This window comes from Pinus tabuliformis, chromosome 5_2 (genome assembly GCF_031772625.1).
Source record: "Pinus tabuliformis cultivar Carrire ecotype Pingquan chromosome 5_2, CPIR1, whole genome shotgun sequence".
In the NCBI taxonomy this organism is placed as follows: Eukaryota; Viridiplantae; Streptophyta; class Pinopsida; order Pinales; family Pinaceae; genus Pinus; species Pinus tabuliformis.
This window is the reverse complement of record NC_142306.1, coordinates 987,992,537-988,016,721: the sequence shown is the minus strand read 5'-3', so window position 1 is coordinate 988,016,721 and position 24,185 is coordinate 987,992,537. Positions and strand designations below refer to the sequence as shown.

At 43.1% G+C, this 24,185-nt stretch overlaps 2 protein-coding genes across 3 annotated transcripts in view; both read right to left on the bottom strand.

Moving 5' to 3' along the window:
- The window catches only part of LOC149162618 (DNA ligase 4-like), a 387,402-nt gene that overhangs the window by 13,936 nt on the left and 349,281 nt on the right, over positions 1-24,185 (bottom strand). The gene's annotated exons all lie outside the window — the stretch shown is intronic.
- Positions 21,657-22,499, bottom strand: LOC149162621 (uncharacterized). The gene is made up of 2 exons (XM_089435749.1): positions 22,038-22,499; positions 21,657-21,916 (listed from the first exon to the last, which is right to left on the bottom strand). The coding sequence occupies exons 1-2, from the start codon at positions 22,494-22,496 to the stop codon at positions 21,713-21,715; spliced, it is 663 nt and encodes a 220-aa protein (XP_089291875.1). The 5' UTR covers positions 22,497-22,499; the 3' UTR covers positions 21,657-21,712.

Here is a 24,185-nt window from a genome sequence, read left to right as displayed (position 1 = left end):
CTGCAATGTTTGGTGCAGTTGCACTGATGGAGGAGGAGTCATGAGATGCAATAAATACTGCACCACTAGAAGAAACACCAAGAACATTTATCAAATGTTGGTTTCTAATATATTTCCACCCATCTGATATAATGGATACCCCAAAATCCACCCACTCATGTGTAAAACGTGTCAAAGCTCTTTGAACCTTAGCTTTTTCTCTTTCTAATAACACTGTTCTAGCTTTCTCATAGTTGGGGGCCTTGTATCCTTTTGGGGCTTCATTGATGGCCTTTACCATTTCATGCCAATAGGGAGAGCGAAGCACATTGAATGGTACACCGCAAGCACAAAGAAAACGGACTATCTTTCCATCCACATCATCCCTCCCAGCAACATTAAGGAAATCCCCTATTGTTTTTCTACCTCCAGAGGTTGCAAAAGTACCATGAGGAGATGGGCAACTACCAAATTTAGAGGTTGCACTTGATTCAGAATGAGTTTTTTGTTTCTTGTTTTTTCGTTGTGCAGCCATCTCTATTTTGATGTATTTTTGTCTTTGTTCACTTGAAATGTTTGGGCAAATGGTTACCCCCACAGAACCCTTTTTTTCATCACTGTCTAGCACCCCACAAAGATGCCTCCTCAGACGGGTATATGAACCCGTATATGGTTTTCCTCCATGACAACCATGAGGGCACATCCATTTGTAAGATCCACCACCCTTTCCCCCTTCAAGTTTGGTCACATAGTTCCACAAGGAATTTGATGTACCTTTCCCATCTTGTGCTTCAGTGTCCTCTTCAAGTTCATCCCCTTCCTCTTCAAACCCTTCCTCCTCATCATACATTGGGTCACTACTATTAGGACCAAGTTCATCCCCTTCCTCTTCCCCTCTATTCCTCACCCTTGCCATCATTAAAACCAAGAGTGGAATGATACATAGAAGCCAAAAGAACACCATCTTGGAATATGGATATAGGTGGTGGACAACCTGTAAATAAAGGAGCAAGTAGAAACAATGGGAAAGAGTAGGAGAGGGAGGAGAAAAATACAATTTTTTTTTCAAAAAAACAAGGGAGTTTGGGGTTTGAACTTACCTCTTTAGCTCTTGTAGATGAAGTCCTCCAAGCTCTTGCTCCAAGCTCCTCCTCCTTCTCCTAGCTCCTCCTTCTTCACTCCTCCAAGCTCTCCTCTCTTCTCCTCTCCTTTCCTCTCTTCTCTTCTCCTCTCCTCTCTTCTCTTCTCCAACTCTCATAAACTCAAAGTGAGAAAATGAGAAGAGAATGGGGGCTTTATTCTTTTCTAAAGTCACCCTAAACTCACCCTAAACTCACCTAACCCACCCCCTCATGCTAGTTAAGTTAAATTTTAAAACAAATTAAAAAAAAATAAGTAAAAATTCGCTGCCCGCGGGGTTGCGTGCGGGTTGCGCCTGGGTGGCGTGCGGGTGGCGTGCGCTTCCGGGCAGGTTGCGTGGCGCCACCCCGTGCCCGAACTGCCTCCAGAACCGCGATTCCAGGGGGCCGCAACCTTAAATGGCAGGAATCGCTTTTTTTAACCGGAATCGCGCCACCTAAAAAACGGAATCGCGCTTCCTGTGGGGATTCCGGATCGATTCCGTACGATCCGCGATTCTGCCTTTGGATCCGGGGGGGGGGGGGGGCGATTCCTGCAACACTGGTCCTCGCACATGAAGCACATTGGTAGCTCAGAACCGCTCTCCTGTTTTTGTTTGAAAATCTATGGTACCCTTCCCTACTGGAGTACACTTTGCCTTATTCCCCATGGTGATCTGAAAATTCATTCTTTCCTCCTAATAATCTGAAAAACATTCCTGGATTCCTGTCATATGCCAGGAGGCTCCACTGTCTATATACCATACCCCTGATGATGCAGAGCTTGCTACGCAAGCAATTTCTTCCAATTTGGAAGCTAGCATAGAGAAATCGAAATTTCTATCTCTTGTGCAATTTTCTGAAAATCTGCACGAGTCTCCTAACGTGGATGCCTCTGCATTACGATCTTGACCCATAATTGATTTTCCCTTCTTGTCTCTGATTACTTCCTCTGATACCATGTGAAAATTTCTAAACAGAAATTCTATTACTGTAGCAATTGATTTATTTTCCCTACTTATTTTCCAATAAGTTATTTACGAAATCCATTAAGTAAATATTAAAATAAATTCTACTGCAAATATCACACCATTATACAGAAACAAACACATGCACAAGAAACAAACACATCAACACAATTATTTTTGGACAATTGTCCCTGGAAAAACCCAATGCAGGAAAATCGGTGCAGCAGAGGAGGATTTTATTAATCAGCGTTTCTTGAGCACAACTAGGGTGCCAAACTGGCTTACCCAACAGAGATAACCACACGGAAGTAATACCACAAAATCCTTCAACACTTCTCTAGGTTCAGCATTAGTCCAGATGGCCTCTGCATTAGCACTTGGCCTCTCTGCGTTACCCACGCAGGCCCTCTAGTCACTGCGCAGTCCAGTTGCCTCTGCGTCTGCCTCTCTGATCTCTGGGTTGGTCCTCTGATATTATCCCTACCTCTCTATTATGTACTCGTTGCCTCTCACTGCAATCCAGTGCACTAGTTCGAATTTCTCAGCAAGCCCTGCTCTAGAAATCACACTGACTGGTCTCCCTCAGTATATCTCCCATTGGCCCTCGAGTCTTCTCTTATACTTTTCCTATTGATGAATCAACGGCTGAAATTAAGTCCCTAATCAACGGCTAAGATTAAAATAGACTTAATCCTTATCTCTTAAAGGTTTCTCATCCTTATCTTTATTAATACCCATTAATATTTTATTTTCCTAAGTTGAGACTTAGGAACTCATTAAAAATATTAATTATTTTAATAACTCCTCATCCGGATGGAATTTTCCAAAACGATTTCTAGGTCTTGGAGATCTCATGTACTTTAGCCTCTTGACCAATTTTCATGGCTAGAGCACATTTGATGCTATCCCAAATCAACAGTAACCCTTTCTAAGAAAGATTTCACTTTCTCATTATGAATGTGTGAAAATTTCTGAATCTATACATCAGAAATCCTATTGCAATCACTGGTTCAACATCTCCTACTTATTTTTACATTCAACAAGTTATTTAATTATTTAAACAGTGATGAAAAACACTACTACAGACTACACTGACATACAGATCATAAACTGAAAATATATGAGACAAATACACTGTTATTTTTGGACAACTCGTCTCACACCGGCTAACCTTTTAGAGAAATCTTGGCAGCAAGAAATACATACGAGGGTTTACCTCGTTCACCAAGTCACAATTGATCCATTGAGTGGCCTGACTCCGAAAAAAACTCCGAAATCCTAGCGCAGCTTGGGCTAGCGTCTTGCCTCTAGGAGACTATATCACCCCTTCTGCTGGATCATTTTGCTGGAGGAAGATTGTTGTTCAGCCCTCCCGCTCAGAACCTTGCTTCTCTAACAAAATCTTGAACTTCTGATGAATATCCTATACTGCCACTGCAAGAGACCCTCTTGGCCTGCGTCGGCACTGCGTGAGCCCCTTCCTAGGTTGCGTAGGCCTCTGCACTGCCTCTCTGATGCTACTCTTGCATCTCTGTCTGGTACTCTTTGGCTCGGAACTCCTTTCCGATCCAAATCTCTGCTTCTGCCCCTCACTGCAACTCAGATCACTAGTTCAATTTTCTCAACAAACCACGCCCCAGAAAAATCAAACTGATTTGATCACTTGGTGTATCTCCAACTGCCCCTCAAGCCTCCTCTTATACTTCTCATGTTGATGAATCAACAGTCGAGATTAAGTCCATAATCAACGGCTAAGATTAAAATAGACTTGATCCTTGCCTCTTAGAAACTTCTCACCCATATTTTATTAATACCCATTAATATTTTATTTTCCTAAGTTTAGACTTAGGAACCCTATTAAAAATATTAATTATTTTAATAACTCATAATCCGGGTGGAATTTCTCCAAACGATTTCTGGGTCTTAGAGATCTTATGTATTCTAGCCCCCCACAAAATTTCGGAGCTAGAGCACATCCGATGCTAACCCAAAATCAACACTCCCTCTTAGCGAGGAATGTGCTCTAGCATACTTTCAATAGAAGCATTACACTGATCCACAGTATCGGTCCTCTGTGCTGCTGATGCTTGGCCTACTGCCCTTCATCCACTGCACTCCTGCACCCTATACTGCTGCCCATGACACTGCTACATTTGTACTGCAGCTCCCTCTTAATATGCTGCATCATGCTGCCCATAGCACTGACACTGCTAATTGCTGCATTGCAACTCAGTTGTTGAGAAGTAAGCAACTGAAAAGCCACCAAAAGCTGACATACTAGTCAGTCTGGATACCTCGTGATGCTGAATCTACCTCTACTGCTACTGCGTTGCTGCATCTACTCTGTGTCTCCCGCACTACTGCAACCTCCACTGCGTTGCTTCAGACGCTGGTACTCTAGCTCTACCACTGTTGCTCCATCACACCAACTGACTCCCGTCATTCTGCTACTATCGTTAAGGGCCCCCATAGCCATATGTGATCCAAGAGTTTGGGCACCTCAAGGATCTTGCTCGAGTGTAGTCCTCCTAACTACAACTCGATGTCACCCCACCTCTTCTCCAGAGGTGCATGAGCAATCATGGCACAATCCTCGTCATCATCGTCCTTGTCAGCTTTCACTGGAGCAGCCTTCGAGTCAAACTTCTCTTCGTTGCACTTCTTCCGAGGGCACTAAGTGGCGAAATGTCCCAGTTCCCCACACCTGAGGCATCTGACTTTGGTTATGTCTTTCTTTTTCCTCTTCTGCTGCCTTGGCTGTCCCACTGATGCGAGAGTTGCGTCCTCCTCCTCATCCTTTGCTGCTACTCCCTGCCTTAGTCAACTTCCTGATCTCTTCTTGTCGAAGAGTTGCCCACATCTCCTCCCAACTAGGGAGAGAAGCTCTGCCCAAGATACTCTAGACAAATGTCTCCCAGTCTTCGGTGACTACATTCAGGGCAGTCCTAATCATGAACTCAAGATCTGGTATAAACCCCACGGAAGTCAGTTGGTCTCGAATCCCTTGAAACCTGAGGAGGAAGGGATTGACCTCTTCTCCCTTCTGCATCTGGTACTGTCTCAGCTGATTCTCCAATAGCATCTTCCGTTGAACAGAAGTCCCATGATACAAGGTGGTCAACATCTCCCACATCTCCCTTGTTGTTTCCTTCTCAACAATGTGTGGGACCACATGATCTTTGACCTCGTCTAGAATCATGCATTCTTTGCTTGGGCCTCCTCGTACTTCTTCAATGGATCAACGTCGACCGGTACAGCCACCACTTTCAAGGCATAATCCTTGATGCGATTCTTGTCCAAGACTGCCAAGATCCGAGCCTTCCATATGACAAAGTTGGATGCTCCATCCAATCTGTCTTGATCCCTTAGTCCATTGACTGCCATCACTGCTCAACAAAATATAGGACTGGTTCTCTTCTCCCTCTCCTGCTGCTACTCCAACAGGACTCAAATTTGGATTTCTTCGGTGCTAGAAATCCTCTAAGGAACAAGCTCCTCTAGACTCCCTCTAAGTCCTGATTTCCTTCACGGAAATCCTTCTGCCAAACGTCGAATCACTCCTCTCCAATCCTCCTTTGTTGTTGTTGAGCAACGCGGATCTAGATTTCTTTGGCAAGAAATCTGCTGAGGTAGTGACTCCCTCTTCCTCAGCTTTGTCTCCTCAGACACTGTTCTGCACCAACAACAACAACGCCCCACCAACACCATAGATCGAAACTTCACTGCTTCTACCTTGGCCACTGACTGGCCTTAGCCTCTTAGGCTCTGCGCTGGCCCAGAGAGCTGACGCAGTCATTGGGTGAGCTCCTCTCGGGTACTTTGTCACCCTCTCTAGGCTTGAAATGCTAATGCAGGCACTGCGTGAGCCTCTACATCACTCCACTGGCTCGAAAACAACTCTGTCACTCGGGATGACTGCTTCTCTGCGCAGTTTCGCTGGATCTCCCGGCTGATGGCTTCAGTGTCCTATGATTTGCAATCCTTTGATACCATGTGAAAATTTCTGAATCTACAGATCAGAAGTCCTACTGCAATCACTGGTTTATCATCTCCTACTTGTTTTTACATTCAACAAGTTATTTAATTATTTAAATAGTGATGAAAAACACTACCATAGACTACACTGACATACAGATCATAAACTGAAAATATATGAGACAAACACACAAGGGACACCGTTATTTCTGGACAACTCGTCCCCGGAAAAACCCAATGCGGGAAAACCGATGCAGTAGATAGAGGGTTTATATTATTAAGCAGGGAGAACCTGAGTACAACAGGTTGCCTCCCACACCGGCTAACCTTTCAGAAAAATCTCGGCAGCAAGAAATACATACGAGGGTTTACCTCATTCTCCAAGTCACAACTGATCCATTGAGTGGTTTGACTCTGACAAACACTGTGAAATCCTAGCGTAATCCCTGCTTGGGCTAGTGTCTTGCCTCTAGGAGACTGCGTCACCCCTTCTACTAGATCAATTTGCTGAAGGAAGACTATTGTTCAGCCCTCTCGACTCAGAACCTCACTTCTCCAGCAAAATCTCGAACTTTTGACGAATATCCTACACTGCCACTGCAAGAGACCCTTTTGGTCTGCGTCAGCGTTGCGTGAGCCCCTTCCTGGGCTACATAGGCCTCTGCTTTGCCTCTCTGATGCTACTGCTGCCTCTTTGCCTGGTACTCTTTGGCTCGGAACTCCTTTTCGATCCAAATCTCTGCTTCTGCCCCTCTCACTACAACTCAGTTCACTAGTTCGATTTCCTCAGCAAACCACACCCCAGAAAAATCGCACTGATTTGATCACTTGGTGTATCTCCAACTGACCCTCAAGCCTCCTCTTATACTTTTCCTGTTGATGAATCAATGGCCGAGTTTAAGTCCCTAATCAACGGCTAAGATTAAAATAGACTTGATCCTTGCCTCTTAGAAGCTTCTCACCCATATTTTTATTAATACCCATTAATATTTTTATTTTCCTAAGTTTAGACTTAGGAAGCCTATTAAAAATATTAATTATTTTAATGACTCACAATCCAGGTGGAATTTCTCCAAACAATTTATGGGTCTTGGATATCTTATGTATTCTAGCTCCTCCACAAAATTTCGAAGCTAGATCACATCCGATGCTACCCCAAAATCAACAGAATACAACCTTAGTTTCTTTTGTGTGTTATATGGTACTAGAATCTGGCATTTTCAAAGTTGTATCAAGAGTCTTGGGCCTTTGAAAAACAAAGTTTCCACTCTTGTGACTTTAGTAGTCTAGGTGCCATAGACATTGTGTGAGCATGGAGGCCTAGGGACGTATGCTGACAAAGATGGATCAAGAGATTACTAATGTGCCACATTGAAGGGACGAAAAGGGTTTCAAATCATTCAAAACCAAGCATTGTTTCATTTTTAATTTCAAAGTGAAGTCAATTTTCGTTTTAGTCAGAACCCCATAGATTGAGGTTCTAGAAGAAAAAAGGGACACTTGACTTTGGTATTATATCCAGTAGAAGTACAGGCCCTAGGTTGTGTGGTTATAGATTCAAATTGGCTAGGTTGTGTGTGATTGAAAATCAACATCTAGATATGTTTTCATGTGAAAATTCAAAAACCCGAATCCTATTGCAGCAACTGAAAATTACTCACCTAATTGTTATTTTTTAATTAACAATTTATTTACTGTTTCCTACAGCAAATACTGAATAACTCACATTGCAACCTACACAAATAAAACTGCAAAAGAATAAACACTGGAAGAAATGCTAGCACACACACATAAATTTACACAGTTATTTTTGGACCAATGTCCCTGGAAAAACCCAACTTGGGAAAACCGGTGCAGCAGTGAGGGTTTTATTTATTATGCAACAATGAAATCTGAGTACATCTATGGATGCCCAACTGGCAATCCAAGTAGTGAGAAAACTTGAGTAAAATACTTAAGGGAATTACCCTTCTCCCACAGGCAATTTTTGGTTGGACTTTCCCTATCAAAACTCGACCTCCTGGAGCACTGTGTCAACCTCTGCGCTGCTCTGCATAGCTGGCTGGACGAGTTGCTCTGGACTAGGCTCAAATGAAGTCGTTCTCCCTTTGGAAGCTAAGAAAATCGTCTCTTCGGCCCTCTGGGACTCCTTCCTGGCCTCTGGAACAAAGAACAAATTTCCTTTTCTCCAAATCGTTCTGCCTGACTGAAGCACTACGCAGTCCCTCAACGTTGCCTCTCTAGGATAATTCGACTCACTTGTTGTTGCCTCCCCAGATCTGGAAAATCTTTCCTCCAGCTCACTGGCCTTGCCCCTCAATCATTGCTTCGATCTCACTGACTCTCTCCGGCAATTGACTGCTGCTATTCTGGAAATCGATCTGCCAAAAAATCAGCTGTTGAAGTGATTTCTCCAAGCTCCATCGACTTCTTATAATCCTCCGTTGAGACTTCAATGACCAAGATTAAATCTTAATCGATGACTAGGATTAACTTGAAGTCGATCTGTGTGAGTTTCTAGAACATTCACACCTTGACTTAATTAATTCATATTAATTAGTCATATTCCCTAAGTTTAGACTTAGGAAATATTTAAAAACTAACTAATAATCTAATTAAGTCATTTCTAGGTGGAATTTCTAGAAATGATTTCGGGGTTTTGGAGATCTCATGTATTCTAGCCTCTCCACAAAATTTCAAGGCTAGAACACATCCGATGCTACAAAAACTAACACTCCCTCTTAGCGAGGAATGTGCTCTAGTGCTCTACTACACATCCTGCCTCTGCATCATCTCCTGTCACGCTGCTGATGTCTAGCTGTTGCTGCCCACCAACTACTGCGCAACTCTGCTATGTGTTACATCTGTGTTGCTGCCAACACTACATCTGCACTGCAACTCCCTCTCCATATGTTGTTGCTGCAACTTGCAACATTTGCAACTGAAAAGCATCCTAAATACTGAATCAACTGTGATCAGTATGATGCATCTGTCTCTCGAGTCCTGACTGCTACTGGTATCTGCGTTGTTGTTGACTCTACACTGCGCTCCCCAGCATTTGACTGCTACTAGTCTTTGCAACTGTAAATCTGGCATCTGACTACATCAAATGTCACTGATCCATCCTGCTACTGTAAGCACCCGTAGCAAGGTATTGATCCATGAGGTGGACCTCCTCAAGGATCCTACCCATATATAGCACTCTGGGGCTACAACACCAAATCTCCCCACCTCACTCTTGGAGGTACGTCAACAAACATAGCGAAGTCTTCCTCCAGCCTCGAGGAAAGCCTATCGATCTTTGTTGATGCTGCTTGCTAGTCCTGCTTCTCTTCCTTGTCCTTCTTCCTGAGAGGACACTGGGTACTGTAGTGACCAACTTCACGACATCTGAAGCACTTGACCTTCAACAAGTCCTTCTTCTTATTTTGTTGCTCTCTCTGTCCCTAACTGGGACCCTTCGATGCAACGACCACATTCTCCTCCTTCTTCACCTACTTTTGTCCACTGTTGTTGCCACTAATGGAGCTCTTTAGAAGAGCTCACCTCAATTCCTCCTGCTGCAAGTTAGCCCACATCTTATCCCACTCTGGTAGCTTGTCTTTGCTCAATATGCTTTGGACAAAGATTTGTCATTCCTCAGAGACACTGTTGAGTGCCAATCTCACAAGCTCTGTAGGTTGAGGCGTTGCCCCAACAGCTGACAACTGGTCCCGGACCTTCTGAATCTTGGTGAGGAAGGGATCTATGTCTTCCCCCTTTTGCATCTGGATGAGCCTTAACGTCTCCTCTATGTACATCTTCCACTGCTTGGAAGTGGCCTGGTACAGTGTGGTGAGAGTCTCCCACATATCTCTAGCAGTCTCTTTGCCAACTATGTGTGAAACAATGTGATCTCAAACCCCCTCAAGGATCAACCTCTTGGCCCGCACCATCTCCTTCCTGTACTCCTTCAGTCGATCTATCCTAGGGCACAACTACCACTGCATCTATGTATGTCTTCAATCCAAACTCATCCAGAAGGAAGGACATTCTTACCTTTCAGATGACATAGTTAGAAGCACCATCCAACCTGTCCTGATCTTGAAGCCCAACAGTGGCCATCTCAAACAATGTTGAAAATCTCCTCTTCTGTTCTGCTCAGTTGCTGCCCAACTATTCGCACTCCCTTCTAGAGTGAGAAACTCTACACACAACGACTGCTAATTTGCAAGGGAAATCAAACTTCTTGAGACTAGAAGTTCCCTGAGGAAAATTTTCCCTCAGTGTGTGTTCTTCTTCCACTCGACGCTAGTTCTACTCTAGCAAACTGCTGCAAAACTACTGCGTCCATCTAGAGATATGATTTGTGAAAATACTGGGGCTGCTCCCTCTACCTCTGGAATCCCTTGATCTAGAGAGATTGAATTTTTCTATCCCTCTCAGAAAAATTGATTCTCCTCTAGAAATTCGCCCACTTGGCCAAGGTGACTGTGTTGCCTCTAGGGTTTTGATTTGTTGCCCACACTGAACAATGAAACTCCTTTCTTTGCCACTGAGCTCTTCGGCTGATCATTTGCGCTTTGATGCCATGTGAAAATTCAGAAACCTAAATCCTATTGTAGAAACTGGAAATTATTCACCTAACTGTTATTTTTTAATTAACAATTTATTTACTATTTCCTACAACAAATACTGAATAACTCACACTGCAACCTACACAAATAAAACTGCGAAAGAATAAACATTGGAAGAAATGCTAGCACATACATAAATTTACACAGTTATTTTTGGACCAATGTCCCCAAAAAACCCCAACTTGGGAAAACCGGTGCATTAGTGAGGGTTTTATTTATTATGCAGCAGTGAAATTTGAGTACATCTATGGATGCCCGCCTGGCAATGCAAACAAGAAAATCTGAGTAAAATACTGAAGGGAATTACCCTTCTCCCATAGGCAATCTCTCGCTGGACTTTCCCTATCAAAAATGGGCCTCTTGGAGTACTATGTCAGCCTCTGCGTTGCTCTGCATCGCTGGTTGGACGACTTGCTCTGGACTGGGCTCAGATGAAGTCGTTCTGCCTCTGGAAGCTAAGAAAATCGTCTCTCTGGCCCTCTGGCACTCCTTCTTAGCCTCTAGAACTGAGAACGGATTTCCTTCTCTCCAAATCAATCTACCTGACTGAAGCACTACGCAGTCTCTCAGCGCTACCACTCTTGGATAATTCAACTCACTTGCCGCTGCCTCCTCGGATCTGGAAAATCTCTCTTCCATCTCACTGTCCCTACCCCTCGATCACTGCTTCAATCTCACTGACTCTCTCTCTAGCAACTGACTGCTGCTACTCCGAAAATCGATCTGCTAAAGAGATTTCTCCAAGCCCCATCAACTTCTTATAATCTTTTGTTGAGACTTCAATGACCAAGATTAGATCTTAATCAATGGCTAAGATTAACTTGAAGTTGTTCTGTGCCAGTTTCTAGAACATTCACACCTTCACTTAATTAATTCTGATTAATTAGTCATATTCCCTAAGTTTAGACTTAGAAAATATTTAAAAACTGACTAATAATCTAATTAAGTCATTTATGGTGGAATTTCCAGAAATGATTTCTGGGATTTGGAGATCTCATGTATTCTAGCCTCTCTACAAAATTTCAAGGCTAGAACATATCTGATGTTGAAATTTGGTACCGGAGGACAGGTGGTTCCCTTAGGCTTTGATCTTTGGCCTAGGGAAAAGTGTCCAAAAGAATTTAATTTTTCTCCTAAAGTGACTTTATAATTTTTATAAAGTCAAATCTAATTTAAAAGTGACTTTAAGTGATAAAGTTACTAAAGTCTAATTTTAAAGTGACTTTTATAAAGTCAATGAAAAATTAGAAAAGAAAAGTGACTTTGGCAATAAATGACTAAGTGGGTCTTTATTAAAGTGGAGTGAATTAAAATATAGAAAGTGAGATTTAAATGAGCATTTAATCTCAGCCATAGATCTAAATCTATTTCAGCCATTGGATTTAAGGATCACCCAAAAGTCACTTAAGGTTGGATTAAGGGAGGAAAAGAAGGAAAAAATCATTCATTCTTTCATGAGCAGATTGAGAAAGAGAGAGCAAGAGAGCAAGGGAGATTTCTGGACAAGGAGGAGAAGGAGGCAGCAGATTGGCACACATACCAAGGCAGCATTTAAGCAAATCCTTACAGCTGAATGAGCAAGCAGCAAAAGGTAGATTTTTGCTGAGCAAACAGTAAAAGGCAGATTTGTTTTTGCACAGAAATCAAGGCAGCTAATTTTCTGCACAAAAATCGAGGTTTTTCCATACAGTCAGTACGGCCATCCGTATAGTTTGTACATCCGTACAGCCCGTACATTCGTACAGCAATTTTCCAGCTTCAATGTGCGGCAGGAAAAAGAGATAAGTTGTAAATTTGTTTGCTGATTTTCGCTGAATATTTTCACTGTAAAAAAGGCATTTTCCAGAAATAAAGAAGAGCTCTCAAACTGCTTTTCCACAAGAGTTGTAGGGGGTTTTTCTAGGGTCACATTGACCAAGAATCACAGTGTTCAAATGTGTTAAATAACTGTTTGTTACTGCTAATTTTTTATTTTTGCATTTTCAGCATTCTGAAAATTTTTCCATAATTTATGTTTTCAGCAAAAATTTATTTTTTCAGTCGTTAAATGTATGGATATGGGAAAGGGCATTTAACTATATGGGAGAAATAAGGTGAAACTGAAAACCAAGGTGGAAAAACATAAATTTTTACATGGTATCTGAGCTTGAGTGCTGAAAGGCAGTTTGGGACAGCAAGGAGGAAAATTACAGCCTGCTGATTTTTCACTCAGAAAATACCAGCAAGCTGATTTTTCACAAACAACAGTGTTTATCTTTATTACAGCAGTGCTATTTTTCAGTTTTAGGACAACACGATATCATTGGGATTGAGGGTGGAGGATAGATTGGATGGGCATACAAACTACATCGTTTGGAGGAGAGAATGCAAAGTATCTTTGAGGAGGCAGAAGTATCAGTTGGCTGAGTATAATAAAAAGAACAACAAGGGTAAGAGACTGATTCTAGACGGAGTCAAAGACCATTGCATTCCTCATGTGAGAGGAAAGAGAAATGCCCATGAGATGTGGACAGCATTGTCCAATCTCTACCAGAGTACCAATGAGAACCGGAAAATGGTCCCGAAGGAGAAGCTGAAGACTATTAAGATGGGTAATGATAGTGCAGCTGGATATCTCACAAAGATTACTAATGTGAGAGATGAGTTGGCAGCAGTTGGAGAGGACATTCCACCCACTGAGTTGGTGCGGATTGCAATGAATGGCCTCCCCCGTTCATGGATGAACTTTGCTGATAGGGTTTGTGCACGTGAGACCCTTCCCACATGGGAGAGGTTTTGGGATGATTGCATTCAGACAGAGATCAGGAAAGGTCAGCTTGGGGCAGCCAAGCCAGTTGAGCAGGATGAGGATGTAGCACTGTCGGCAGGAGGCAAGAAAGGCAAAGGGAAGAAGCAGGCTTCCACAAACAATGGTGGGGGCAAAGGCAAAGGTAAAGGTAAACAGGGTGACACACAGAAGGACTATTCCAAGGTGAAGTGTTGGAATTGTCAAAAAATGGAACACTATGCAGTTGTGTGTTCGGAGAAGAAGAAGAAGAAGGGGAAGAACCAGAACGTGGCAGCTTCAGCAGAGGTTGAGGACTTTGCAGTTCGTTTTGACCGAGAGTTTGGGTTCACTGCGTATGAGTCCCCTAGTGCAGGATCACCTGCCACACAGGTTTAGAGGGAGCATGCTTTTCTCTCGATTAGCGGAGCATCTTTAGGTATCTGGTATGTGGACAGTGGGGCTTCACGTCACATGACAAGAGTCTGGGAGTACTTCTCAGAGCTTTCAGAGAGTGGCACTGATATTGAGGTAGTACTCGGTGATGACAGAGTTGTCAGAGCAGTCGGGGTGGGGACACTGACATTTCAGAGGGAGTCTAAACCTCCCTTGAAGGTGTCATATGTTCTTTATGTGCCAGGGATGAGGAAAAACCTCATATCCGTCTTAGCTTTGGAGGATAGAGGATATGAGGTACTGTTCAGGGGAGGACAGGTGTTGATGTATCCCACGGGCACTACAGCTGATTCAGCTAGAGTGATAGGTGTACACCATGCAAAGGTGTACAAGTTTGCATTCCAATCCCTTGTGGCATTGAGCAGTAGTACTGACAGCAGAGCTAGCAGTTCTGAGCTGTGTGAGATTTGGCACCACAGGATGGGACATATGTATCATGGAGCCTTGAGGACCTTGCGGGAGATCACTACAGGTGTGCCAAATTTCAGCACTGATCACTTTGATACTTGCAGAGGATGTGCGATGGGCAAGTTTGTCAAATCCCCTTTTCCCAGCAATGACAGCAGAGCGACTGGGATACTTGATTTGATTCATTCTGATGTGAGCGGTCGGATGTCTCATGTTTCCTTGAGTGGATATGAGTACTATGTTTTATTCATTGATGATCAATCCAGGAGGACCTGGATTTATTTCTTGAAGACCAAGAGTGAGGTATTCAAGCGGTTTCAAGAGTTTAGAGCTCTTGTGGAGACACAGACAGGTCGGAAGATCAAGTCCCTGAGGTCGGACAATGGGGGAGAGTACACCCTTGGAGAGTTTGTTGACTATTGCGCGGAGGCAGGCATTAGGAGGGAGTTCACTATTCCTTACAACCCCTAGCAGAACGGGGTTGCGGAGAGGAAGAATAGATCCATCGTAGGGGCTGCCAAAGCCATGTTACATGATCAGGGGTTGCCATTGTTCTTGTAGGCAGAGGCCTGCAACACAGCTGTTTACTTGCAGAACAGGAGTCCGCATCGTGCCTTGGGGCACATGACTCCGGAGGAGGCTTTCTCTGGGAAGAAGCCTGATATTGGTCATCTTCGTATCTTTGGATGCATTACATACTCCTACATACCCAAGGAGAAGAGGACCAAACTAGAGCCCACCGCAGAGAAGGGTATCTTTGTGGGCTACAGTGAGACCTCAAAGGCCTTTCGGATTTACATTCCTGCACAGAGGAGAGTTGTTGTCAGACGGGATGTGAAGTTCGAGGAGGACAGGGCCTTTAGGAGATCACGGGAGTTAGAGTATTTGGATCAGCCAAACCCTCAGCAGCAGTTGAGTCAGTCGCAGGGATCCAGTGGGCAGGGATCAGAAGGATCTGAAGGTACATCTATGAGGATATCAGGTCCGTCAGTGAGCAGTGGCTCACCGAGCCAGAGGGGTGGTGCTCCGGGTAGCATGCAGAGCAGTTCACAGAGCAGTTCACTAGGGAGTCCACTGATGGACAGTTCACACGGTACCTCAGCTTCTACAGGTTCAGGGGCAGGCAGGAAGACAACAGACCGATAGTCAGGAGTTCAAGCTCCTGATGATGATGGGGAGGAGGAGTTTCATTTTCCTATGGGAGAAGTACACTCAGGGAAGAGGAAGCCCAAGTGGCTTTAGGACACCTTGAGAGATGCCACATCTGTTGCTGAGCCTAAGAGGCCGGCTAGAGAGAGTAGACCACCTGAGAGGTTTTGTAGCTATATGGCAATGGTTACCAGCATCCTTGACTCTGAGCCTTCTAGCTATGAGGAGGCAGCTAGCCAGCAGGTCTGGAGAGAGGCCATGCAAGAGGAGTATTCTTCTACCATGAAGAATGATGTTTGGGAGGTGGTGCCGAGGCTTGAGGGCAGGTCCGTGGTTACTTCCAGATGGCTTTACAAGGTAAAGCATGCTGCAGATGGCAACATTGAGAAATTCAAAGCGAGGTTTGTGGCTAGAGGATTCTCCCAGGTAGAGGGAGTTGATTATGAGGAGACCTTCGCTCCTGTGGCTCGATATACTTTGATCCGCTCCATTATACCAATAGCAGCAGAGATGGGTTGGAAGATCCACCAGATGGATGTGAAGACTGCATTTCTCAATGGCTTCATACAGGAGGAGGTGTACATTGAGCAACCACAGGGCTTTGAGGTGCATGGGAAGGAGTCCCATGTGTGCAGACTGAAGAAGGCCCTTTATGGCCTGAAGCAAGCTCCCAGAGCTTGGTTAGATACATAGTTGCAAGGGTTGGGTTTCACAAAGAGTGAGGCAGATCAGAACCTTTACTTTATTGTGATAGGTGAGGAGCCTCTCATTCTGGTGTTGTATGTGGATGACTTGGTCATTACAGGGGCAGAGAGACTCATAGAGCACTGCAAGAGAGATCTTGCGACGGAGTTTGAGATGAAGGACATCGGCTTGATGCATTACTTTTTGGGTTTGGAGGTGTGGCAGGAGGAGGGGCATTTCTTCCTGGGGCAGGGGAAGTATATTGTGGACATCCTTGGCAGATTCCACATGGAGGATTGTAGACCCATGTCTACACCGATGATCACCAACTGGAAGAAGCTTCATGATCCCACATTGTACAGGCAGCTGATTGGTTCCTTGATGTATTTGGTCAACACTAGACCAGATATTTGTTTTGCAGTCAACACGATGAGTCAGTTTATGTGTGAGCCTAGGAAGGTTCACTGGGTGGCTGCAAAACACATTTTGTGATACTTGCAGGGGACAGTGGATTATGGTCTGGACTACAGGCAGGGGGATGGAGTGAGATTGGCAGGTTACACTGATTCTGATAGGGTAGGTTGTGCTTCTGATAGGAAGAGCACTTCAGGGTGTTGTTTTGGGTTGGGTTCAGCAGTAGTGTCATGGTTCAGCCGGAGGTAGCAGTTAGTAGCATTGAGTTCAGCGGAAGCAGAGTATATGGCAGCCAATCTAGCTAGTAGTGAGGCCATCTAGCTTCGCAAGATGTTGTTTGGCTTATTTGGTCAGCCGTTGAGACCTTCAGTGATTTACTGTGATAATCAGAGTTGCATTAAACTCACGGAGAATCCAGTATTTCATGACAGGTTAAAGCATATCGGGATCAAATATCATTTCATCAGAGACTGTGTTCAGAAGGGCGCTGTGAAGCTTGAGTATATTCCCACTGATGAGCAGGTTGCAGATATTCTTACCAAAGCCTTACCACGGGGCAAGCATGACTACTTCAGAGACAAGATGGGTGTGGTGAGGAACACCTTCCTCGGTAAGAGAGAGTGTTGAAATTTGGTACCAGAGGACAGGTGGTTCCCTTAAGCTTTGATCTTTGGCCTAGGGAAAAGTGTCCAAAAGAATTTAATTTTTCTCCTAAAGTGACTTTATAGTTTTTATAAAGTCAAATCTAATTTAAAAGTGACTTTAAGTGATAAAGTTACTGAAGTCTAATTTTAAAGTGACTTTTTTAAAGTCAATGAAAAATTAGAAAAAAAAAAGTGACTTTGGAAATAAATGACTAAGTGGGTCTTTATTAAAGTGGGGTGAATTAAAAAATAGAAAGTGAGATTTAAATGAGCATTTAATCTCAGCCATAGATCTAAATCTATTTCAGCCATTGGATTTAGGGATCACCCAAAAGTCACTTAGGGTTCGATTAAGGGACGAAAAGGAGGAAAAAATCATTCATTCTTTCATGAGCAGATTGAGAGAGAGAGAGCAAGGGAGATTTCTGGACAAGGAGGAGAAGGAGGCAACAGCTTGGCACACATACCAAGGCAGCATTTAAGCAAATCCTTACAGCTGAATGAGCAAGCAGCAAAAGGCAGATTTTTGCTGAGCAAACAGTAAAAGGCAGATTTGCTTTTGCACAGAAATCGAGGCCACCGATTTTCTGCACAAAAATCGAGGTCTGTCCGTACAGTCTGTCCGTACATCCGTACAGTCCGTACATACGTATAGCAATTTTCCAGCTTGACTGTGAAGCAGTAAAAAGAGATAAGTTGTAAATTTGTTTGCTGATTTTTTGCTGAATATTTTCATTGTAAAAAAGGCATTTTCCAGAAATAAAGAAGAGCTCTCAAACTGGTTTTCCCCAAGAGTTGTAGGGGGTTTTTCCAGGGTCACATTGACCAAAAATCACAGTGTTCAAATGTGTTAAATGACTGTTTGTTACTGCTGATTTTTTTATTTCTTCATTTTCAGCATTCTGAAAAATTTTCCAGAATTTGTGTTTTCAGCAAAAATTTATTTTTTCAGTTGTTAAATGTATGGATATGGGAAAGGGCATTTAACTATATGGGAGAAATAAGGTGAAACTGAAAACCGGGGTGCGAAAACATAAATTTTTACATCTGATGCTACAAAAATTAACATTTCAGACTTGGCATGGGTGCAGTGACATGGACTAGCAAGAAGTAGCATGCAATAGTGTTTTTATCAATAGATGCAGAATATCGACGACTAGTGAAAAATAGTATGTGAGGAAACTTGGCTTAGGAGAATGGATTTAGACATGAAAATGCAGTAAACAAAGCCAACACCCCTACTTTATGACAATCAAGGGATGCTTCAACTAGATAAGAATCAAACCACAGACATGTTGCAACAAAATCTAGCAGGCCTTGGAGAGGGGTACCTACAAGGCCAAAACTAGACCAAGTGACAACAATAGGGTAGTGGACCACTGTCACCACAACCAAAACACTGCTCTTTACAAATTTTCATAGATGGGAGGAGTCCCAGCTTATGAGAAGGTCACCTAATGTGTATTTTAGGATAGAGGTGCAAGGTGACTCAACGAGGTCTTCTACAAGAAAGGCACAATTTAGGTTCAAGGCTTCAATATGAAGCAATTTGCTATCTTGGTGGAGACCCAGATTGGAAGGCACGAGACCTAGGGCTTGATTAATAAGTTGAGAGTTGGGGTGGCCAACGGTCAAGGTAAGGAGAGAGTGTTTCCAAAGGTATACGTCAGCAAGATTCAAGCACATGAAATCCTCACACAAGCCCCTAAATTGAAGCAACACCAAACTAGGGTTTTCCCTTAGGGAAAACAACTAAAGAAATAAAATTTATGGAAAAAATTGAAGTGGATGCACACCAAAAGAAGAAATTTTGTGGAAAATACACTCTTTATGTTTAGGCTCTTCAATGTTAAAAGCACTCCTTGCCTAAGGATTCACACCAAGTCGAGGAATGTGAGCGGTGCTGGACGAAAACGTCAGATAGGTTGTAGTTTGGCGCTAAGTCTGGTTTCAGGGTTTCATGGCGGGTCGTGCAGGGGGGAGCGCCGCTCCCTCCTACAGGCAAGCCGTCACGGAGGGCGGCAAGGAGGAGGGAGGGAAGCTGTTCCGAACTCCATTGGAGAAAAGATCAGAAGCAAGAGGTAAGGAAACAGAGGGAAGCAAGGAGATCCAAGATCAAGAAGAAAAACAATGGACTGCGAATCAAGAAAGGGAGAAGGAAGGTAGTAGTAGGCAAATGCCTCATGCAAAAACTACGGGAGTCTGTAAACCCAAGTCGAGCACCATCCCTAGGGTCATACTAAATGATCTAGAGATTCAAGTGCACAGGGACCATATGAAAGAACATGCAATCATCTGCAAGTTCATGGGGTTATGGCCAACGGAGAAAGCTCTACACATATGGATCAGGAGCCATTGGAAGCCTAGGGGAGAAATACATTTGCATCTAGGATCTAAGGGATTCTTCATAGTGGTGTTTACGAGCCTAGAGGACAAATATAGAGTGTTTGAAGGAGGACCTTACTTCTTCGCAGCGGCAGGACTCTACATGCGCCCATGGACGATGAACTTCGTTCCGGAACGCGAAACATTCACATCTGTACCAGTGTGGATCAGACTTTACTCACTACCTCTGGACTACTGGCAACCAAAATTGTTGAAAACTATCGGCAACAAGCTGGGGCATTTCCTGAAAATATCTGAGGCAACTCTCAAGGGTAAATATACCTCCTTCGCTCGAATATGTGTGGAAATGGATCTGTCTGGAGCTCTTCCGGAAGCAATAATCTTAGAAGTTTATGATGAGGAATGGGTGCAAATGGTAGACTATGAGCATATACCATTCAGATGCTACAAATGTCATGAACATGGACATATATTCAGAGATTGTCCCACAAACAAGGTAGAAAGCAACTGGAAAACCTCTGTGGACAAAGACCATGAGGGCTTTACCAAGGTTGGGAGTAAAGGGAAAGGGGGTAAAAGATCACACAAGAAAATGAGTGACGACAGACAAACAAAACATAATAGTTTCAAAATCCTAGAGGATATGGAGGAGAACATGGAGATAGCGCGGGTCAATGAGAACGTCCCCAAGGGGCAGGACATGGAAGTTGACATGGATTACATCCCAGCAAATAACCAGCAGACAAAGGAGACACAAAACTGCATGGAAATCAGCAAGGACCAAGAAATGACCCCAAGTGAGGTAGGCACAGAGGATCATGAGCTGCAGGAGATTCTAGATAGGGAAAACCTAGATCTAGAACAATTTCTGGAACAAGGAAAGAACAAAGGAGTAGACTCATTACCCAAAGAAGACTATGACTGAGTCCAACAACTCTATCTCTGGAGGGCACAAGCAAAGGGAAATGGGGTCAAAAGACACCATGAAAGTCAAGAACAAAGTGGGATCAAGATGATGGAGAATCAACAGACATTATCTCCAAAAAAATCAGGCAGGAAAAGAGGAAGGAAAAGACAGAATGTACTGCTTACAGAATGCGGGAAACTATTGATTAACTCAGGTAAGATGAAAGATCTTACCAGCTACTCCTTTACCAATCTTTCTTAATGAAGCTTACAACCTGGAATATTAGAGGTTTAGGCAGTAGAAGGAAACAGAGAAACTTGAGTAATAGAATAAAAGAAGTAAAACTAGACATGGCATTTATTTAGGAGACAAAATGTTCAATGGAGAAAATAAGAGAAATTCACAGTAAATGGTTAATCAAGTATGAGTATTTGGAGGTTAAAGCTAACAACTCTGCAGGAGGGATTCTTACGTTGTGGGATCCTCATAAATTGGGAATCCTGGATGCAGAAGCATCCAGGAACTACCTTTCTCTGGTTTGTAGTCCTGTAGGTGACAAGGAGACTTACATGATAACCAATGTATATGGCCCTCAACAGCAAGTAGATAAGCTCAAGCTTCTCACCTCCTTGGAGGAGCTCAGAGCTCGTCACCCCAACATACCCTGGATACTAGCAGGGGATTTCAATATGATAAGATCTCTTTCGGAAAAAAAAGGAGGCACGAGACAACTTGGTAGGGACTTTGAGGCAATGTTGCACGAAGCGGGAGCGAAGCGGAAGCGCGGAAGCGTCATTTTCCAAAAATCTAGGAAGTGAAGCGTCCGCGGAAGCGTCTGCTATATATATATATTTTTTTATATTTTTTTGCATTTATACTCAAAACAAACATCCCAAATACCAAATTAATTGTAGAAGACATGAAAACATGCATATTTTTGCATAAATCAAGATAGATATGGCATCCATGATTCCATTGTAGTTACTAGTATGTACAACAATCATCTATATTCTAGCTATTACAAACATACATCAAATTTTTAAGCATATTATAAAACATAAAACATTTAAGCATATTATAAAACATAAAACATAGAGCATATTATGATTTATCTAGCAAGTGAGCAACTGTCAACATTTGTCATGTCCAAAATTCAAATAATAATGTTTACAAAATATGTCACTTGGTCACCGCCAAGCCAAAATGGTTCAAAATTCAAATTCACAAGTCTACAAGTCTAATGAGTAATCTATGACAAAAAGTAGTAGATTGTGAATATATCTACTAATCTCTCCTCCTTCCACCACGAATAGAACGTGGTGGCGGGCCTCCACGTGGTGGCAATGAAGAAGATGGTGCCTGTGTAAGTCGTGGCACTGAAACTGATGAAGAAGAACCCCCTGCTGTTGATGTTGAACCATGGAACCTAGGAACCAAGGGACCAGATGGGGGTGGGGGTGGTGGCATATCAACACGGTCATCATCATCCTAGAATCGCTCAAAAAATTCATGCAAAAAAAAAACACTAGTTAACAAAAAAATTAAAAACATGAATTAGAGAAATGCTTTATAAGGGAAAATTGGAAAATTAATACCACAATGGACATACCTGGAAAAGAGCATCCTCTAATTGCTCTAGTCGCAACACTCCATCCTCCAAATTGGGCTCCTCTGGATTCTTGTCCCAAATCAACAAGTCTTTATTAGACTTTGCATCTTCACAGTAATGGGACAACAATCGCAAGTTGTAATGAACATAAACCAAGCTCTCTGCCCGGTCTAAACTCAACCTGTTCCTTTTAACACTGTGGATGAAAGAATAAGAGCTCCAACACCTCTCTGCAGAAGAAGTGTTTACCACCTGTGATAGCACCCACAATGCCAAACTCTGTAGAAGTGGAGTACCCCCTCCATGCATGTTCCACCACTCAAGAGCAGAAAAAGTCTCTCGATCTTTAATTGCATGCATGCTCCCAAATGGACCAGTGTTGAGCGTATAGTTGCTCACCTGTCTCCGTACCAATGCAGCGTCCTCCTCATCAGGGATTAATTTACTCAATGCAGCCATATATTTTTGGTGAACCCCTTGATCTTGGTGTGGTTTTCTCCTGCTTCCCCCCCCAGGTGCTGGTGTTGAAAGCCATGATGGATGATAGTATTTAGGTGTCGAAACATATGCTAATGCATGCAATGGAATATTTAGCATTTCCCATCGGTTTTGCACCTCTACACGAATATAATTGTACAAGGTGGTATCTCTAGGCTCAACAATGTCTTTAATCTGCCCCAACATGCTATCCATTTGCTCATACACCTCCCCAATTACTGGTCGATCTGAATCTGCAAACTTGATCATGTAATAAATTGGTTTGGTGAATTGCAAAACATATTTAACCTGTGACCAAAAGTAACTGTCAAGAACAGTGTCCTTGACTGCATTAGCACCATCTGTGTCAGTGTTAATTTCATCCCATGTTTCAGCACACACCAGATTAGTTAAAGCTTGTCTCACCTTCACTAGCCGCCTAAAGGTGAGGTAATAACTAGCAAATCTTGTCTTTGCAATTTTAAGCAATTGCAACTTGGAGTAAGTGCCATAGAAGTAGTTTACCCTTGTATGCCCTGTGATGAATTTAATGAGTTGCTTCCCTTTCCTGTAAACCTCAGCAATCCACCCACATTCTTTGTGTTTCACAATATCATGCATCAAAAGGTTCAATGTGTGAACCAGGCACCCAGACCAAAAGATGTGTGGATGAGTACGCTCAATAATTTTTCCTGCTGCCTTACAATTTGCTGCATTATCTGTGATCACTTGAACCACATTATTCTGACCAACATCTTTGATTGATTTCAATAGGAGATCTGCAATGTTTTGTGCAGTTGCAGTGATGGAGGAGGAGTCATGACATGCAATAAATACTGCACCACTAGAAGAAACACCAAGAACATTTATCAAATGTTGGTTTCTAATATTTGTCCACCCATCTGATACAATGGATACCCCAGAATCTACCCACTCATTTGTAAAACGTGTCAAAGCTCTTTGAACCTTAGCTTTTTCTCTTTCTAATAACACTGTTCTAGCTTTCTCATAGTTGGGGGCCTTGTATCCTTTTGGGGCTTCATTGATGGCCTTTACCATGTCATGCCAATAGGGAGAGTGAAGCACATTGAATGGTACACCGCAAGCACAAAGAAAACGGACTATCTTTCCATCCACATCATCCCTCCCAGCAACATTAAGGAAATCCCCTATTGTTCTTCTACCTCCAGAGCTTGCAGAAGTACCATGAGGAGATGAGCAACTACCAAATTTAGAGGTTGCACTTGATTCAGAATGAGTTTTTTGTTTCTTGTTTTTTTGTTGTGCAGCCATCTCTATTTGGATGTATTTTCTTATTTCTTCAGTTGAAATGTTTGGGCAAATTTGTACCCCCACAGAACCCTTTTTTTCATCACTGTCCAGCACCCCACAAAGATGCCTCCTCAGACGGGTATATGAACCACAATATGGTTTTCCTCCATGACAACCATGAGGGCACACAAATTTGTAAGATCCACCACCCTTTCCCCCATCAAGTTTGGTCACATAGTTCCACAAGGGTGTTGATGTAGCTTTTCCATCTTGTGTTTCAGTGTCCCCTTCAAGTTCATCCCCTTCCTCTTCAAACCCTTCCTCCTCATCATACATTGGGTCACTACTATTAGGACCATCACCAATGTCCTCTTCTGTTACTTCCCTTCTATTCCTCAC

What these genes read in the sequence shown, in the direction of transcription:
- LOC149162621 (XM_089435749.1), bottom strand. Translation starts at nt 22,496, where the DNA reads ATGGCTGCATTGAGTAAATTAATCCCTGATGAGGAGGACGCTGCATTG. An exon ending in TAGAGGATGCTCTTTTCCAG is followed by an intron (nt 21,917 to 22,037) that starts GTATGTCCATTG and finishes GAGCGATTCTAG; the next exon opens with GATGATGATGACCGTGTTGA.